The sequence below is a fragment of the Aulonocara stuartgranti genome (assembly GCF_965226115.1).
Source record: "Aulonocara stuartgranti genome assembly, chromosome: 15".
Lineage (NCBI taxonomy): Eukaryota > Metazoa > Chordata > Actinopteri > Cichliformes > Cichlidae > Aulonocara > Aulonocara stuartgranti.
In genome coordinates this window covers 9,623,411-9,640,762 of record NC_138951.1, presented here as the reverse complement: position 1 = coordinate 9,640,762, position 17,352 = coordinate 9,623,411, and the positions used below count along the sequence as shown (strand labels likewise).

Here is a 17,352-nt window from a genome sequence, read left to right as displayed (position 1 = left end):
CAACACTGAGCAGAATGAAGTGTAAAGTGCAGAAAAGCTAAAATGTGCACATAGGGTCTCAGGAGGTTAAGTAAAAACAATTTAAAATGTTTTGTTTATTTCAAATTAACTCTGAAGTTTAGATGTCTCACATCCAAGCATTTATCAACAAAAATGTAAAGAACTTAATTTTACAGTGACAGCTCTGATAATAAAACAAACATGGCGGCCCTTCAAAGTGACCCAATTTGATTCAATGTCAGAGCAGTTTGAGACCTGCAGTTTACATGGACTGTTAATCTTAGTTTGACAAGACAGCAATAAAAGATAACACAGGTTTTGTGTGGGACTGCAGGACTGAAGTGGTCAAAACAGCCTTACACATTAGTGTTTTTTTCTGTTTGTCCTATGACAGACTGCACATTTCTGCACAATCCATATTTTTATCTTTTAATCTCATAAATAATAGACCATACTCAGATAAATCAATGACCTGGTGGTTTAAGTATCAAACAATATTTAAATAAATAAGAACAAAAATAACTGAATATAAATAATATTTCGTAAAATGACATAGTCCTATATAACATTGGATTTTTTAACTTGCTGCATACATGCTAGCATTACAACAACTGCAATAGTGTCCGTTACTTTAATATTTTAGAATTTAAGGGATATTTAGAATTTCTTTTTTTCTTTATTCATGAAGTTATTTACATAAATTAAAATCATCTCAGTATCAATAAAATGAAGCCATATGCAAAAAAAAAAAAAAATCTGTCAAGTTTATAATTATGACATATGCACACAAAGGAGAAAACACCTGCATAAAAATGGTCTGCACTGGAAATTTTTCAATATGTAATCACAATACATATGAACTAATATTAACAATTCAGCAGGATAAATCTCTCATAATTCATTTCATAAAACTACTAAAAGCCATAAAAAGTACAAAAAGGGTAAATAATAAAACAAAAACCACTAAACAAAAGATTTGAAAAAGTAGTTTGGAATGAAATAATCCCCCTAAGCCTGCAAACTGCTCTAATACCACACATGTTAACTGTCTCAGTTAACAACATGGGACAGGAGCTCATCTTTATATTATAATGGAAGAAATTAAAAAAAAAATTATTAAGATACTTTTATGTAATTATTAATATTGACTGTTTTTAGTGTTGTTGAATGAGCTATTTCCTACTCCAAGCAGGATAGGTTTAGTTGGGAACTTTATCATGCCATTTAAAATATATTTAACTAAAGTCAGTGTTTTTACCCAAGACTGCCTGTGCTACTTCAGAAAAACCAGCTTAAATGAATACACTTGCAGTCCGGACCCAAATCCAGACCTATTACTAAGCTGATGGACTGTTTCTATTTTACTCTGTGTAGCTTTTCTTGTATTTAAGTTAAGGCTATTTTAAGATGCACATTCTCTTCCTTTGTCTTTATAGCAGTCAGTTTATGCGCACAGAAAAAACAGACGTGTGCTTTCTAATTCATCCCAGGTGATGCTACTTAGTCAAGCAAACTGTGTGTGTGTGTGTGTGTGTGTGTGTGTGTGTGTGTGTGTGTGTGTGTGTGTGTGTGTGTGTGTGTGAAAACAGAAAACTAAGCAAGGAGACGAGATGCATAAGTCTGAAGAAGTAAGTCAGAGTACTAGACTGAGAAAAGAGGGGTTGAAGCTGAGAAGCGAAATGTAGTCAAATGTAGGAAAAATGAAGAAAACAGGAAAAGCAACTATAATTTTTTCAAAAGCTCTATTTTTTACATTTATGACTGTAAACCTTATTTTACTTGAAATGAGAAAAGAACATTTTACTATTATTATTATTACCATTTTATTACTAAAACTCCCTCCAGTTCATTGTGAAAATTAATATGATGTTTAATATAATAAACATATATAAACATTGTTGATTTGTACTTTATGTTATATTTAAAGAGATTTTCTCAAGTGGACCTCCTTAAACTTTAATTAAATACCTCTGCACTATATGGACAAAAGAATTAGACCAAAACTTACTGAATAATACTATGGCTTGTTTTTCTTTCTCTCTCAGTGAGGGAAAACTTAATGCTGTTTCTTACCAAGCTATTTTGGACAATTCTGTCCTTCCATCTTTGTGGGAATAGTTAGGAGGAATGCCCTTTTCTGTTTCACCATGAGCATGCCCAGGAATGCTCTCGTGAAACATCAGTGCTCAACCTCACAAATGCTCTTCCAGAAGAGTGGAAGCTGTTACAGATCCAAAGGGAAGACAAATTTTGCATGGAATGCCATAAAATCAGCAGCAGGTCTAATATATATAGGTGGCCCAATATTTTTGTCACTATAGATTAGATTAGATTAGATTAGATTAGATAAAACTTGATTAATCCCTCGAGTGGGTTCCTCGAGGAAATTCAGTTATTAATTTATTTAAGATTAAATAAAACTTTATTAACCATCAAATATAGTGTATGTTTTAAGAACGTGTTGCTCCCGGGATGTTTTGCGAATATTAGAAAAAAACAGAAACAAAACATAATAGTTTTAATTTAATAAATTGAGAGTTTAACTTGAAACTGGTTTACTGAATTTTTATTCATGAGTTCATAAACCTTTTCCCAGCAGTCCAATGTGGGAACAAGCCACTGAATTTGATACTGTATGAAACACGTTTGGAAACTTTTAGACGTTGGTATTTTATGTGGTACAGCTTCAAAGGCTTCATCAAACAGTGAAGAGAAAGTTTCATTTTACCATTCTAGATAGAAGAAGAAAAAAAAAAGTCCATCACTCAAATTTGCCCAGGTTAGAAAATCTTTACAGCTGTGTTACCTCCTTTTAAAATATAACTCAACTGCACTGCATTTCAACAGGCACTGTTGACCTCGGGTGCAAAATTTGGCAGAAAAATTTATGTCAATTCTTTCTTGAAAAACTTTCAACTTTGTAGTAACGGCATACAAAATAAAAGCGGGTGGTAAAGAGTAAAAACATTTTGCACAATGAGAAATTTTTTATAGGGTTGTGTTACGTGTGATTTGTCTAGATAAAAGTGTGCCTTAAAAATAAAAGGAAACCAAAACTGAGCAACTGGTTTTGGTCTCACCAGAATCATGACACTGAAGTGAGACAGTTTCTCATGAGGTAGCAACCATTTAAAGCCATTTTTTAATCCCTGACATTGAGTTGAGAATGAAAATTATTTTGAACTAAGTCAGTCATGGACACCTGAGCAAATGCTAGAAAAACTAAAAAGAAAACCATGACACTAATGGGGTACTTTCCTCCTTTAGTTAATGGACTGCTCCAGCTATACATATCATATATATGTTTCGGTCTTGGTACTATTTTCCCTGCTCTTGTTTGAGCTTCGCTGTAAATTTTCTAATTGCTACATAAACACAAAAGAGCACGAGCCTAATTATTTTGAATGAACCTGACCGTTTCCATGAATTTCACATGTTTTGCTTTTCATTTGAGACATAAAACTCACCTTGCTGAAACAAGAAGTGGCGAGATAACACTAATGACTTGTGTAAAAATTACTGGATAAGCCAGATGGGAAAAAAAAATAGTGGAAGATGGGAAAAAAAAATAGTGGATATGAATCTAAGAACCACGCATTTATGAAGTGAAACTTTTCATGTCCTACCAGATCACTCTCTTCTTCCTCTTCTCTCTTGGGTTCCTTGGGCTCGTCATCAGGGTTGAAATCTTCCATTTCAACCTAAAAAAAATACAACAAGCACATGTTGGTTTATCTTAATTAGTAACAAAGAAGTGTAATTTTCTGATTTTTTTTCAAGACTGAAAAAATTCACCTCCTCTATAGCAGCATCCTGCAGCAGGGACCGGACATCCAAGCGCACCATGTGACGTGGTGAAGGCTCCCAGTTATTAGACATCTGTATACAGAATGTATCATTGAGAAGTGAATGCTGCATCTATACGTTTAGTAAACGTTACCCTTTTTGCAGTCCAAACAAATATCTCTGTATTTGAGATCAGCTAAGTGATCTTATAGACCTTCATTATATCCTTAAGCGTGCGCCCATGGACATTCCGCTTTGCACAAGTCTGAGTGTCTGCAGTGATTTCAGCCAAATACACCTTGAAATGAGAGAAACAAATCCTTTTTAGCACAGGGCAGACATGAGTGTTTTTCTGGCTCTCTCATTAATATAACTCACCTCAAAGCCTTTAGTTTTAGCTGCACTCCAGAACTGATCAAAATGTTTAACCCTGTCATTAATAGTGTCTAAAATAATGAAAGGAAAAAAGCCATCATCCAAGGTTTTCTTAAACGTTTTAAGCATGCTGCTCCGGTAAGTATCCTCCATCTCCAGCTCATACTCGTACTCCATAGCCTGCAAGACAGGTTTTTCTGCATTACATCGTGCATGTATTTTTCTTTACTGCATGTTCTATGCAATTCATCTGTCAGACTTACCTTTTTTTTTACCCTCTTCCCAGTGTCTGGGTCCTTCTCAACTTTCTCAACCTCTGTCATGAAATAATCATCTAAAACAAGAACTCGGGGAGGTGCACCGCCACATTCAACCTCTTTGTCCTTAACATTGTCCACAAGACAGAAAAGAGTATTTAAGATTTTGTGTCGTTTACAAAAGAGCATTTATTATGTTGAAACCTAATGACACATAAAGACAGTCTATAAGTAAAGGTTCTACTGTTTGTGCACTTATTATAAAAGTTCATTTAGCTTACAATCAAATTACATAACCCTATAATTTGCTAGAAGGACTCGACTCACCCGTATGAGCTTTGCAACATGGGTTTTTCCGCTTCCTGGAAGCCCCCTCATGATTATGACAATCTGTTAAAATAGAGAACTTCAATGAGTGCTGCTCATTTAAAGAGTGGGGTATTGATGCATGAATTAAGATCGCAGTGATAGCTGGTACCCTTTCAGGGCGAGACAATCTGCCAGGTAGTTTAAGGATATCGTCGATATTCTTGATTTCCGGCTTCTTCTCAACACGTGGGGGAGGTTGTGGAGGTGGGACTGGTGGTGCAGTGGGGGGCCCTCTGTCATCTGGATAACTTCTTCTGTCCACTATAGGATAAAAAAAAAAATCTTAAGCTTAGATTTTCTTATTTGATATTTACTTTACCAATTTACCCTGAGTTACCTCATGTTCAACTTACTGTAAGGTGATGGGCTATGGCTGTAACGTTCAGGCCCAGTACGCTCAAGTATAGCACGCTCATATGGAGGTCTATCATAACCTGGCCTCCCATAATGTTCATCTGGATCACGGCTGCCACTACGGTCCCTATCTCGAACATCCCGGTCCCTCTCCCTGTATCCGGAGCGTAGAGAAGATGCCAGTGGAGATCTACAGAGAATGGGGGCATAATAAGTTTCATTTCATCAACAGAACTTCATATTTCAGACTAGCACAAAGGCACAGTGAAGACTTATCACAGTGTATGACACAATGTCATATAGTACCTTTCATCATTCATGGCCTGAGTGCTTGAATCAAAAATACAGACAAATAAAAAACAATATTATATATATAAAGAAGCAGCACACTACTCCATAGGTAGGGAAAAATGCTGTCAGTAACGGTGAAGAAGCTTCTTACCTGTCATCTCTTTCTCTCAGGGGGTAGCGCTCCCTGTCAAATCTTTCTCTTTCATATTCTGGCTTCTCTCTGTATAATTCCCTCTCTCTGCTGTACTCCCGGCGGTCCATGTAAGGGTCTGATCGTCTTTCGTAATATGAGTCTCTGCCATAAGGATCTCTGAGTGGTTCTATGAGAATCAAGTAGTTAATAACCATGTATTAGAAAATATAAAATAAAATCCTGCATATATATATATGCAGGACTTTAGTTAACTTCTCTATTGATGCATGACACGTGTATGGCAGCCAGCTGACTTGTTTCTACTATTGTTTGTGCATAAAACATGATAATTTTACAAAACATTATATTTCAAATCATTTGAATAAAATCACAGGCTCTGGCTGGTGTTTAGCTACACATTTTAGATGGTCGGATCACTGCTTCCATTGTGTCCATGATCATTTACTCTAGAGGAGGGTGTAAAGCAGGGGTCCCCAAACCCAGTCCACGAGGGCTGGTGTCCCTGCAGGTTTTAGATCTCACTCTGGGTCAACACACCTGAATCACATGATTAGTTCATTACCAGGCCTCTGGAGAACTTCAAGACATGGTGAGAAGGTAATTTATCCATTTAAATCAGCTGTGATGGATCAAGGCCACATCTAAAACCTGCAGGGACACCGGCCCTCGTGGACTGGGATTGGGGACCCCTGGTGTAAAACTTTGTGAAAGGAGTGTAATATGAGTCAAAGAGACAGAGAAGCTCACTTCTGTCCAATGACAGCAATACTGGACATACCAAACATTTCTGTTGGTAAGTGGATTTAATGCTGTTAACAAATCAGACACTGACAATGTGAGAATCGAATCAACCTGTTTTTGTTTTTTTAGAGGGAAAGCCTGATTTTTAGGACACGCAAGCCTAACATTAGCTGGCATAATGTTTGCTTGAAATCAGCTTTTGTTGTTTAGCATGCACCAAAGCTTATGCCTATGGTGGAAGTGAGAAATAAATCATCATTTTGTATGTTTTTCTCAGAATTGTTTTGCTGCTGAATTTTTTTGTGTTTCAGTCACACAGGATTAGTGGATCCTGATTGGTGACCCATCCTTCCAGCAATTCTCTGTGATCCCATGTTGGGACAACAGGAAAATTAAGACTATTGAGTAAATCGCCCAACCTCACATTATACAACTGAAACCTACCCTTTTCATAGCCCCGGTCCGATGGCACTGGGTCAGGCCTCAACACAATCCTCTCACCATAAGAGATCCGCTCAACCGTGGTTCCAGGCTCTAAAATATCAAGTGCACATCAGCATAAATCCAAAACATCATTTGGAAACAAAAAAAAAGGTACTACAAGCTGCTCATACCATGACCATGACCATAATCAACCGTCTTTGGAATAACCGGCACTGCAGGTGCAGGGAATGACGGCTGATAATGTGTGGCAGTAGATTTTATATCGCGAGGCACAGATTCAGCTGCAGTTGTCTGAGTTGTTGCAGTCATACCCTGGGAACATACTTGATATTAGAATGATCTAACAGTAAAACTAAAAGAAAATGGAGGAAAAAAATTCTATGTATTGTATTGTATTTTATGAGAAAAGAGAAAACATGGAAAAAATATCTAAATAGATGAAAACAAAACAGACGGGATTTGAATCGACATAATCAATTATCTTGGTCTTTTTACATCAATGTAGTCACACCAAGCAGACTAAAATAATAAAGTTGATTTTTATTTACCTTCAGAGCATTCCTGACTTCTGGTGGAATCTCTAATCCAAGAAGACCAGCAGGCAAATCTGGCAGAACATCAGTTTGTGCAGGCTTGGATTCACTACCAGAGGTTTTACCCTCCTGCAATTCCCTGTGGACCCGAAAGGAATTACTAAGTTAAAACAGATGATTTAACCATAAATTAAAACAGAAATGAATGTGTGAAATTATGGAGTTTCAACAAAAAACCAAAGAAAATACATTTTTTTCAATCTATGAAAATAAAATAATTGTAAATCACATGGATAGATGCTAGTTTTTGTTTGCCTAATCAATGGTAAATGTTTAGAAATTACCTTATTAGTTTAAGCTCTTGAGCAGCTTTCAAGATGATCTCATGTTGGCGTTGGGAAAGGGCAAGTACATTTGCTCCACTGGCTGCTTCAACTGAACTCTCAGGCAGGTTTGTGACAGGTGCAGCTGTAGGTGGAGGTATATGCAAAGGAATTTCTTCTCTTTGTTCCTCATAGCGAGGTCTACGATCTTCATAGTCTATTGAATACCCTCTCTCTGGCAGTGGAGGACGTCTGGAAGGCCTCTCCCAGTCTGAAGGAGGTGGGTAAGATGTTTCATCCTTCCGGTAAGGTGGCTCATCCCTGTATTCACGAATTCTGAGTTCTCCTCTCCCCCGCTCAAGTTCATCATATTGATATGGGTGACCTCTTTCTCTTTCCTCTTGCCAGTGGGGTTCTCTGAATGGCTCTGATGGTGCCTTGCGGGGGGGATAGTCCCTCTCTGAGAGAGCATGCTCTCTGTCCCACTCAGACTCATGATACCTGGCATCACGACGACAGTCATCAGGATGATAGTCTGGTGGTGGCCGACAGCGATACCCATCTTCCCCATGATCATAATCTACGGCATAACCCTCTTTATAACCTTCTTCATAATCCTCATGTGTTGGACCTGGCGGCCACATACCTCTTCCTATTCCCCGACCCATAGGTCTCCTCCTCAGTCCTTCCCTATCTAGTATCTCATGTGGAGGTGGTGGAGGACCTCTGCCAGGTGGTGGCTGCCAATCTAATTCTCCTTCCGTTCCCTCATCGTATATTGGCTCCTCCAAATGATCTATCATTTCATGAGGTGGTGGTGGCACACGACGCCTGCCTCGTCCTACGTCAGGATGCATCGCATGGCTAGGGGGTTCATGTCCATGGTACATGGGATGCATTGATGGATCCATATTGGAATCATCAGATTCCATTCCGTGGCCTAATGGCTCGTGATCTATTGGCCCATGTGGTGGGAAATGGGGGCGGCCTCGTCCTTGAAGCATGAAACCAGGGTGACCACGTGGGGGACGACCCCGACCAGGAGGAAATGGAGGTCTCATGCCTCTCATTGGTGGTCTCCTTTCAATCCAGTAAGGGTCTTCATCCTCTAAGTACTCATTTGATTCAGCTTCTTCCCAGTGTCTGTCCACTGGTTCTTCCTTTCCCATAGGTGGTCCTCCTCTTCCCATGGGTAATCCTCTTCCCATAGGTGGACCTCCTCTGGCCATGGGTGGACCTCCTCTGGCCATGGGTGGTCCACCTCTACTCATTGGTGGTCCACCTCTGCCCATTGGTGGCCCTCCCCTAACCATTGGTGGCCCTCCCCTAACCATTGGTGGCCCTCCCCTACCCATTGGTGGTCCTCCCCTACCCATTGGTGGTCCTCCTCGACCCATAGGAGGACCTCCCCGACCCATAAGGGGTCCACCTCTTCCCATGGGAGGACCACCTCTTCCCATGGGAGGACCACCTCTTCCCATAGGAGGACCACCTCTAGGCATTGGGGGCCTTCCTCTCATCATTGGAGGCCTACCTCTCCCCATGTGGGGTCCTCCTATTGGCTCTTGATAGTACTCTTCCTCTGTGAAGTGATGTTCTTCTGGCATCCACATTTCTTCTGGGGGCATTTCTGATTCCTCACCACCAAACTGTTCATGTGAAGGATCTTGCCAATAGTAGTTTTCTTGTTCTTCTTGCATACCCACATTTTCTTCAGGGGGCATGTAATCATAAGGCATTTCCCCCATCTCTTCCCCAATTGGTACAGTGTTTTGTCCCTTAAACTCTCCACTGCTCCTCTGCCCACGTCCTCGTCCGCGCACCTGGCTAGGCACTGGGGGCTGGCCTCGTCCCCGACCAGGGGGAGGTTTTGGAGGATCTAGTTTTGACTGCTTTTGTGGCTCTGGTTGGATTCCTGAGGACTTTGGAATCTGTGGTGGTTTGCTGTTTCCCAGTGGTCCATCTGGTTTTTGCGAATTTTGTGTTGTAGTGTTTGATGTAACAGCAGAACTAGTATTTACAGGGGGCTTACTGTTAACAGGTTCAGATTTCTCACCTTTGTCCAAAGTAACACTGCTATTTGAATCCTCAGGTTTTGTATCTGTTTGTAATGTCTGAGGAATTGGTTCACTTTGGACAAAAAAACCCTCAGTTGAAAGTAAGTTGTCATCTGTCATATCTTCAGAAGCGCTCTTATCAACCAATTTCAATTTATCTTTTTCATTTTCAGATAGCGGCTTATCAGACGATTTTTCTGGAGTCTTAGAATCTGGAGTTGGAGGTTGCGGAGTGACTGGTTCCACCTTAGGCAGCATTCCTTGCTGCTGTTTTTCTTGAAGGTTTGGTGGACATTCAAGACGAGGTGAAGGGCCAGTGAGCCTTGTGGAATCAAACCTAGGTGGCTGCCCAAATCGAGGTTGATCAAATCTGGCCGGTCCATCAAACCGTTGCCGTTGTTGATCGAATCTAGGTGGACCATCAAAACGATGCCTTGGTTGGTCAAATCGAGGGGGACCATCAAAACGGTTAGGTGGTTGGTCAAACCTTGGAGGACCATCAAAGCGTTGTTGTGGGTGGTCAAATCTTGGAGGCCCATCAAATCGCTGTTGCGGTTGGTCAAACCTTGGGGGTCCATCAAATCGCTGATGTGGTTGTTCAAATCTGGGGTTGTTTACCCTGGGAAATATAACAAAATAAAAACAAAAATTGAAATAAAAATTAAAAAAAAACACCCCATTTAAAGAAAACAATAATTACAATTAAATATGAAGCAATTTTATATAAAGATGTGCTTTTAAAAGATAAATATAACCAAATGTATAACTGAGCAAAACATAGTAACACATAGTAATAAAAGACAATTACAACTTACTGTGGACCCCTGACATTGTTGAAACTTGGTGGCTGAACAACTGGGGGAACTGGGGGTTGGACTCCTATGCCACTAGGGGCACTTCCTCGAACTGAGGGCACAGCAGGTGATTCTGAATGTGTTACAAAACCAGTAGGCTGTGGACCTTGAAGTCTTGGACCAACAGTAACAGGGGTCTGCTGCATACCTGGGTTTACTGACTGCTGCAAAGGCGTGTCTTGTACAGGGTACTGGCCATACTGTCCCATCATTCCACTATTATATTGGCTTGACGCAAACGGTACCATGGCAGTGAGAGTAGCCACTCTTTCTTGAAGGTGGGCATTTGTTGCATTCATCTGTTCCTTCCATTGTTTCCACTGATGCCCATAATCCTGCAGTTGGTCTTTATGAGGATAGCTCTGGAATTGCTCATACCACAGGGTGAAGGAGTGATTCCAGTCTTGGAATAGAGGTGTGAACTGTTGCTGTTGCATTTCGTAGTGCCTCAGCTGCAATTCTGCAGACATTGACTGCAAAAGAGAATTTTGGTGATTATTTATTGCTTAATTTTACATGCAGATAGGATAAGTATTTAGAAAAACACATTTGAGTTTGTACCCAAATTGAATGAAGGGTTTAGGGCTTTGCTTTTTAATAGGAAATACATTCTTTTTAGGAACCAACATAACTGGGTTAATGATTCAAAAGATATTTTATGGACAGAATTGAGCTATTCTTTAATTCTAAACTAATTAAGAAGGTAAAAGGTTGGTGTGAAAGCACAACACAATATCTAACAAACTATTAATGAAAACAGATCATCCTTAGGCTGCAAATATAAAACAAATCCCATGTGATATGCAGAAAGCATTAGTAGCAAGTTTTTAAGCTGCTCTGCAAGTCAACAAGGCCTGGAGATTTACTACAGACAACAGAAGTGGATGATAACACATGAGCTTTTCCGTGGTGAAGACAAAAAACAAACTATCCCCAAAAAACAGCCAAGTGTAGCACAAACTGCAACAGGTAAACATATAATTTTACAAGTCACCAAGAGAAGACTTTATAACTGTAAATACAGAAGGTTTAACACCAGGCGCAAACTATTCATCAGCCTTAAAATGGAGAATGGCTGAACCTGCCAAAAAACAAAAAGCCAGACAGAATACAGAATAATCAGCAGAAAGCACAAAGAAAGCTGGGACCAGCTCATGATTCAAAGCATAACACCACCTATCAAACACAGTCGAAGCAATATGATACATGGGCATGCTTCACTATATGTTTAGGGATGATGTGAATCCCATTGACTTCAGACATGTATAAGGATATGCTGTGCACTCATATTAAGCCAACTGTAACAAAGCTGTTGCACCCCAAGAGTTTTCCCACAATACCATCTCTAGAGTTTAAAGAGAATGGTCCAAAAGTGCATAGGAGGAATCATGGAAGCTGTGTCACTGCTTAAATATTTCCAGATGCAACTGTACATACAGTTATAAGAAAGTAATTACAACTGTACATAAGTTATAACAAAGTAATTACTCAGACATTACACATGAAACTGAAAACTTATTGGCCATCAAGATGCCATTGGCCATTTACCTACCTGTAGGTTTGCAGGCTGTTGAATGAGGCGTTGGTATTGCTCCAGAATCTGCTGAAGCTTCTCATGTTGTTGCATGAGAGCCTGATATTGTAAACCGGCTCTCTGCTGTTGAACTTGTTGCCAGTGTGCTGCTGCAGCCTGTAACTGCTGAAGGCGAGCAGCTTCCTCTGGGTCTTTTGGTACTTCAGGCTTTAAACAGAAACAAGAAAAAATTATAGCACAGTATATCACTGTAAATCACAATTTTTCTTTAAAAAAAAAAAGTGTATGCAGTTTGTAATGAAAGGAAGGAAATTACTTTACGATGAATCCAAGACACTATTGAGAACAAAAACATTTTTAGGTAAGAGTGCCTTAAAATACTGCTCATATTGCTGAAATATTGGACATGGGATGAGTACTATAACTGGGAAAGAGCCATTACAAACACTATTACAATTACAATGGGAAGGATGAATGAAAGTGGTTGATTCCTGCACACTTAAGCCACTTAATTCATATTATGGCAGTTAACACAAACAATGGGATAAAATACACTGACCCGCTACTTCATTAGGTATGCCTGTTTACCTGGTTGTTAACGCAAATTTCTAATTAGCAACTAAATGGCAGCAAATATGTATTTCAGTATGAGGTCATGGTCCAGACGACCTGCTGAAATTTGAACTGAGCATCAGAGTGGGGAAGAAAGGTGATTTAAGTGACTCTAAATCATGCATTTTCAATCATTTTCTTTTTTCTAGGGTTTGCAGTGAATGGTCCAAAAAAAAGAAATTATCTAGTAAGGGATAATTTTCTTCGAGGTGCCTTGTTGATGCCAGAGGACAGAGGATAATGGTCTGATTGCTTCAAGCCAATAAGAAGGGAACAGTAACTTAAATAACTACTTGTTCTTCCAAGATATGCAGATGAGCATCTCTGAATGCACAACACTTTTAGGCAGATACACTATAGAAGCAAAAGACATGACAACAAGTTCACTGTACTCAAATGACCTCACCGCTCACCAAATCTCAATCCAATAAAGTACCTTTAGGATGTGGTAGAATGGGAAATTCCCAACAATGATGTACAGCCACCAAATCTGCAGCATCTGTACGATCCCATCATGTCTATATGGACCAATATGTCAAAGGAATGTTTCCAGGAATTTGTTCAATCTATCCCATGATAAATTAAGGTCGTTCTGAAGGAAAAGGTGGGCCCAAACCAGTACTAAAAAGGTGTACCTAATGAAGTATCCAGTGAGTTTATCGAGGAACACTACAATAATGGCAGAATGGGTAGTGTGACTTACTGTGTCTGTAAATGTAGGTGGTTTTCCTACATTTTCACTCTGTAAATTTATGTAAACAATATAAACAGTGTTTAGATTCAGGAACAAACTAATTTCTCTTAATACTGGTTGTGGTGTGTTCTTAGAGGCTATTGAATAAAACACTGGTAATGTTAACACTATGCAACTTGCTTAAATTCCCAGGCAAACGGACAAACATTTTATCTGTGACTGCTTCTTGAATAGTTGCTGGTAGAGGTAAAGCCTTCATTAATAATTTGCAAAAATAAATAAATAAATGATCTCAGATATCCACAGAATTCGGTGCAGCCCAGGAAATTTTAATTGTCCATTACAGCATTCAAATGCATTATTATTTTATTATTATTCATATATTTAGTTTGACAAACCTATAATATAAACTTTGAGCACACACCAACGTTTAATTCACAGAGAGCAAGCCATGCTGTTAAAATGTATTTTATGACTTATGCAACATTTTAATAGTACGTTGTATCGCAAATTATTTTTAAAAATTATCAAATTAGGAAACTATTTATGTGTTAATTCTTATATATTATCCACAATGCAAGTCAAATTTTTAACTGGAAGCCTTGACATGCTAGCCTCAAGCAGAAATCCGGATAATCCTACAGAGATGTGTGGGTTAAGCTCACTTTTAGAGTTCAGCTCTATTGAAAACCGATATCACTTACAAATTCCAACAGATTTTGCACTGCTTTCATTGTAGCAAACTAATAAGATATTAATGTGCAAATTGATGGCGTTCACTGTTTATGCATCCAATGGTGTAGGAATTCTTACCCTTACTTCCTCAGGTAGTGGTGGCGGTGTTGGAGGTTCCTCTTTAGGCGGCGGGGGTGGTGGTGTGCTTTTTGGTGGTTCTAATGGAGGGGGCGGAGGAGCTGTTTTGCCTGGGGGTGGTGGCAGGGGAAAAGAGCCATCTCCATCTTTCTGATTCTGTTTGGCTCTCTCTTGCTTCAGTTTCTGCAGATTCTGAAGATGCTGTTTGTACCAGAGCTGCTGCTGCTCCTTGCAGAAACAATTACAAGAAGATCTGTTCAGCCATTTTCACACAATAATCTTGGACAATTACAGGAGAAGTCGAGTCATACTTAGAAACAAAAACAAAGGAGTAGGATTTCTTTATGCTGTACCTTCTTAAATTAAGAAGGCTAGGAAGTTAAGAATATGTCACACTTCTCTTAAATTTATACTTCAGATTAAAAAGCTCAGGATATTTACTTGGTGGTATTATTAAGAATCAGGTGGCTTAACAGTAAAATATCAAATTAGGGTCCAAGCTTCCCTAGCTGAAAATTACATTTTAAAAATAATAATATATTGTACTCTTCACTAGCTTGGGTTGAACGGTGTTTTCCTGTTAAATAGTGCAATGTACCTTCATATGTCTTTGTTATTTACTAATTTCATGTATATTATTAGTAATTCAACACTAAAAGCCATTACCTGCAACGGTAAGGATTTCTCGTCTTCTGCCGTGGGGGCCTCCTTGGGTTTGGGAGGACTGCTGTTCTCTGGTGGCTTTGATGGCTGCGGCTCTGGAGGGGGAGGCACAGGCTGGGTATCGGTGGGATGCGGTTGCGGAGGAAGTGGAGGAGGCTGCTGGTGACCCTGTTTGGGAGCAGGGGGTACTCTCGTCGCTGAAGTCTCTTCTGGTTTAAAGTAGGACTGAGCGCCAGCGCCGCTGTCTACATGTGCAGGTCCTTCTGGACGCCACGACGACCCCACGTACCCACCAGCGTGTGCAACGCCGTATGCAGGAGCAGCAGTACTGGCATTGTTGCCGTGTTGTAATACAGACTGGAGCTGTTTCTGGTGGAGCATCTGCAGCTGCTGCATCTGCTGGAGGTGCTGCTCCTGCAAGCTGGAAAACAACGAGCCGCTGGAAGAGGCCTCGAAACCGCCGAATCCGGGAGCCTGGCCAGTGTGGCTGCCAGCCAGTGGCTTACGGGGCCCAGCACCTCCATAGTTTTGGGACTGAGGTGCACCGTAATTTCCCCAGGTAGGATACATCGTTAAAAACAAAGCAGCACACGGCCTTTGTGGAGGCACATACAGCCTAGCTCGGAGCGGCTTCCAAAGCTAACAGCTAACGTCGACCTACGTTTTTTAAACAAAACGACGGCTACATTCTAATTTCCCCACTGAGCATCAACACATTAAATAAAGATATCAACACAGATTAAATAACAGCTATCCGTTGTAGGATATGATGTAACGCTGTGAAACTATATTAGAAAAATGTTCATACGGTTTTGCAGTTGAGCGACCGACATTAGACGGCACACTGCTGATGACGGAAACACATCACACATTAGATGATGACATCCGGTCAAGCGCTGAACGTTTAATAGCGATATATTTTTTAAGTTATCTGCAGTATATACATTTTTAACTTAACAATACATTACATTTTTTGTCTTTTGTTTGATCTGTAAAATAGTTTTTTTTGTTTTTTATTGTTGTTAGCGTCTGCTTCTTTTTTCTGATCATTATTGTTGTTGTTGTCGTTTTCGTTGTTGTTATGATCTATAATAATGATTATATATTATCTGTATCAGTGTTGCCCATCAGTAATCAAAAGGTCTTTAGTCAAAGCATCTGTTTTAATTGTTGATATCTACCTAATCAAGCATTTGTACCATAATAGAGAAACAAGTTATTATTATGGATGCAAAACACTCAATTAAATACATAAATAAATAAATGAAAGGCGTCTGCTTTGTTTCTGATCACTTGCTGAGTTTTCATGCCATCTCGGAACAAATACGTTGCTGTTTTTGTCCTATTACCACAAGAGGGAGACATTTACAAGCACATTCCCGCGTCCCCCCCCCCCCCCCCCCTCAATAAATAAACAAACAAACAAAACAAAATAACATACAAAAGTACAAACAAATTATTATTATTATCATCATTATTATTATTACTGGAAAAAATTGAGCACTTAACGATTTTGGACTGAAAGGTCACACAATGCAAATTGCAAAAGCCATCACTAATTGGAAATATAAACCAACAAGAAGTATTCACAGAAATGTTTTATTACATTGTACTGAGTAAAAAATTCTATATGAGATGATATGAAAATACTTTTTTTATTATCAATATTATTCTGCAATGTGAGTTCCATCCATCCATCCATCCATCTACCCATGTGTGTGTCCACAGACTGTATGTACAGTCTATGAGTGTTTTCATATAGTTCCGTAAGTTTTATCCATTGACTGAGAAACCAACTGTGGGAGTTCAGGCTGTGTTTGAAGTGGGTTTAGCAGCGTACAGGATGAGATCTGTGGTGGGTAAAGGACCAGTGACTTTAGGTTGCCCTTGAGGTCTGATACACATAAGAGTGTTTTTTTCTTAAGATCACCAGTAAATCTGTATTAATTTTGACCAGAACCACTTAAAAATAATCGTTAAAGCGGATTAATCAAGCTGGTCCTGTTTAATGTCTCCCGTTAATTAGTTTGTCAGCAGTGTTTTAATATCGCCTAATGACTTCATATTTCACTGATGACATTCAAGGGGTGTTAAAAGAGGGGAAATGGCCCATTCAGGATTCAGTTCTTTCACTTAAGACGCCCTCGATGAATAAGACAAGGTCACGGAGGCCTAGCCTTTAGGGAGAGATACATTATCAGGGGATGGGGGTGGGAGAAATCCCATAGAGGAAGTTCTCTCCCCTCTAAAACAGCATGACGGGCACAATGTGATACAGTTCTGTCTTAGGACAATACACCGCACAGAGGATTCATGATAGAGCTTAGGGCAGCCACACTGTATTGGATGGCAGAATAACCCCACAGTACACAATAATGGTGACACTAGGGACCAATGCTTTTGGATAGGAGAAACGTTTGACGCTTATTGTCATATATATTTTTATGGTGCGTTGAAAGCTGGGTTGAAACTATAACATTTAAATATTTATCGACTTT

General features: G+C 39.5%; 1 protein-coding gene across 1 annotated transcript in view; it reads right to left on the bottom strand.

Annotated features, from left to right (window-relative positions):
• Nucleotides 1-15,714, bottom strand: part of ylpm1 (YLP motif containing 1) — a 41,458-nt gene extending 25,744 nt beyond the window's left edge. Inside the window, exons 1-18 of the mRNA XM_082506449.1 lie at nucleotides 14,858-15,714; nucleotides 14,192-14,419; nucleotides 12,091-12,279; nucleotides 10,500-11,011; nucleotides 7,649-10,303; nucleotides 7,320-7,443; nucleotides 6,942-7,083; nucleotides 6,772-6,861; nucleotides 5,584-5,752; nucleotides 5,448-5,471; nucleotides 5,141-5,331; nucleotides 4,897-5,048; nucleotides 4,746-4,808; nucleotides 4,425-4,544; nucleotides 4,165-4,341; nucleotides 4,001-4,084; nucleotides 3,796-3,879; nucleotides 3,627-3,701 (exon numbers count right to left, since the gene is read on the bottom strand). Coding sequence (XP_082362575.1) covers nucleotides 3,627-3,701; nucleotides 3,796-3,879; nucleotides 4,001-4,084; nucleotides 4,165-4,341; nucleotides 4,425-4,544; nucleotides 4,746-4,808; nucleotides 4,897-5,048; nucleotides 5,141-5,331; nucleotides 5,448-5,471; nucleotides 5,584-5,752; nucleotides 6,772-6,861; nucleotides 6,942-7,083; nucleotides 7,320-7,443; nucleotides 7,649-10,303; nucleotides 10,500-11,011; nucleotides 12,091-12,279; nucleotides 14,192-14,419; nucleotides 14,858-15,424 — 5,646 coding nt within the window. The 5' untranslated portion in view covers nucleotides 15,425-15,714. The remainder of the gene's footprint in view (nucleotides 1-3,626; nucleotides 3,702-3,795; nucleotides 3,880-4,000; nucleotides 4,085-4,164; nucleotides 4,342-4,424; nucleotides 4,545-4,745; nucleotides 4,809-4,896; nucleotides 5,049-5,140; nucleotides 5,332-5,447; nucleotides 5,472-5,583; nucleotides 5,753-6,771; nucleotides 6,862-6,941; nucleotides 7,084-7,319; nucleotides 7,444-7,648; nucleotides 10,304-10,499; nucleotides 11,012-12,090; nucleotides 12,280-14,191; nucleotides 14,420-14,857) is intronic.
• Nucleotides 15,715-17,352: the final 1,638 nt, after the last annotated feature.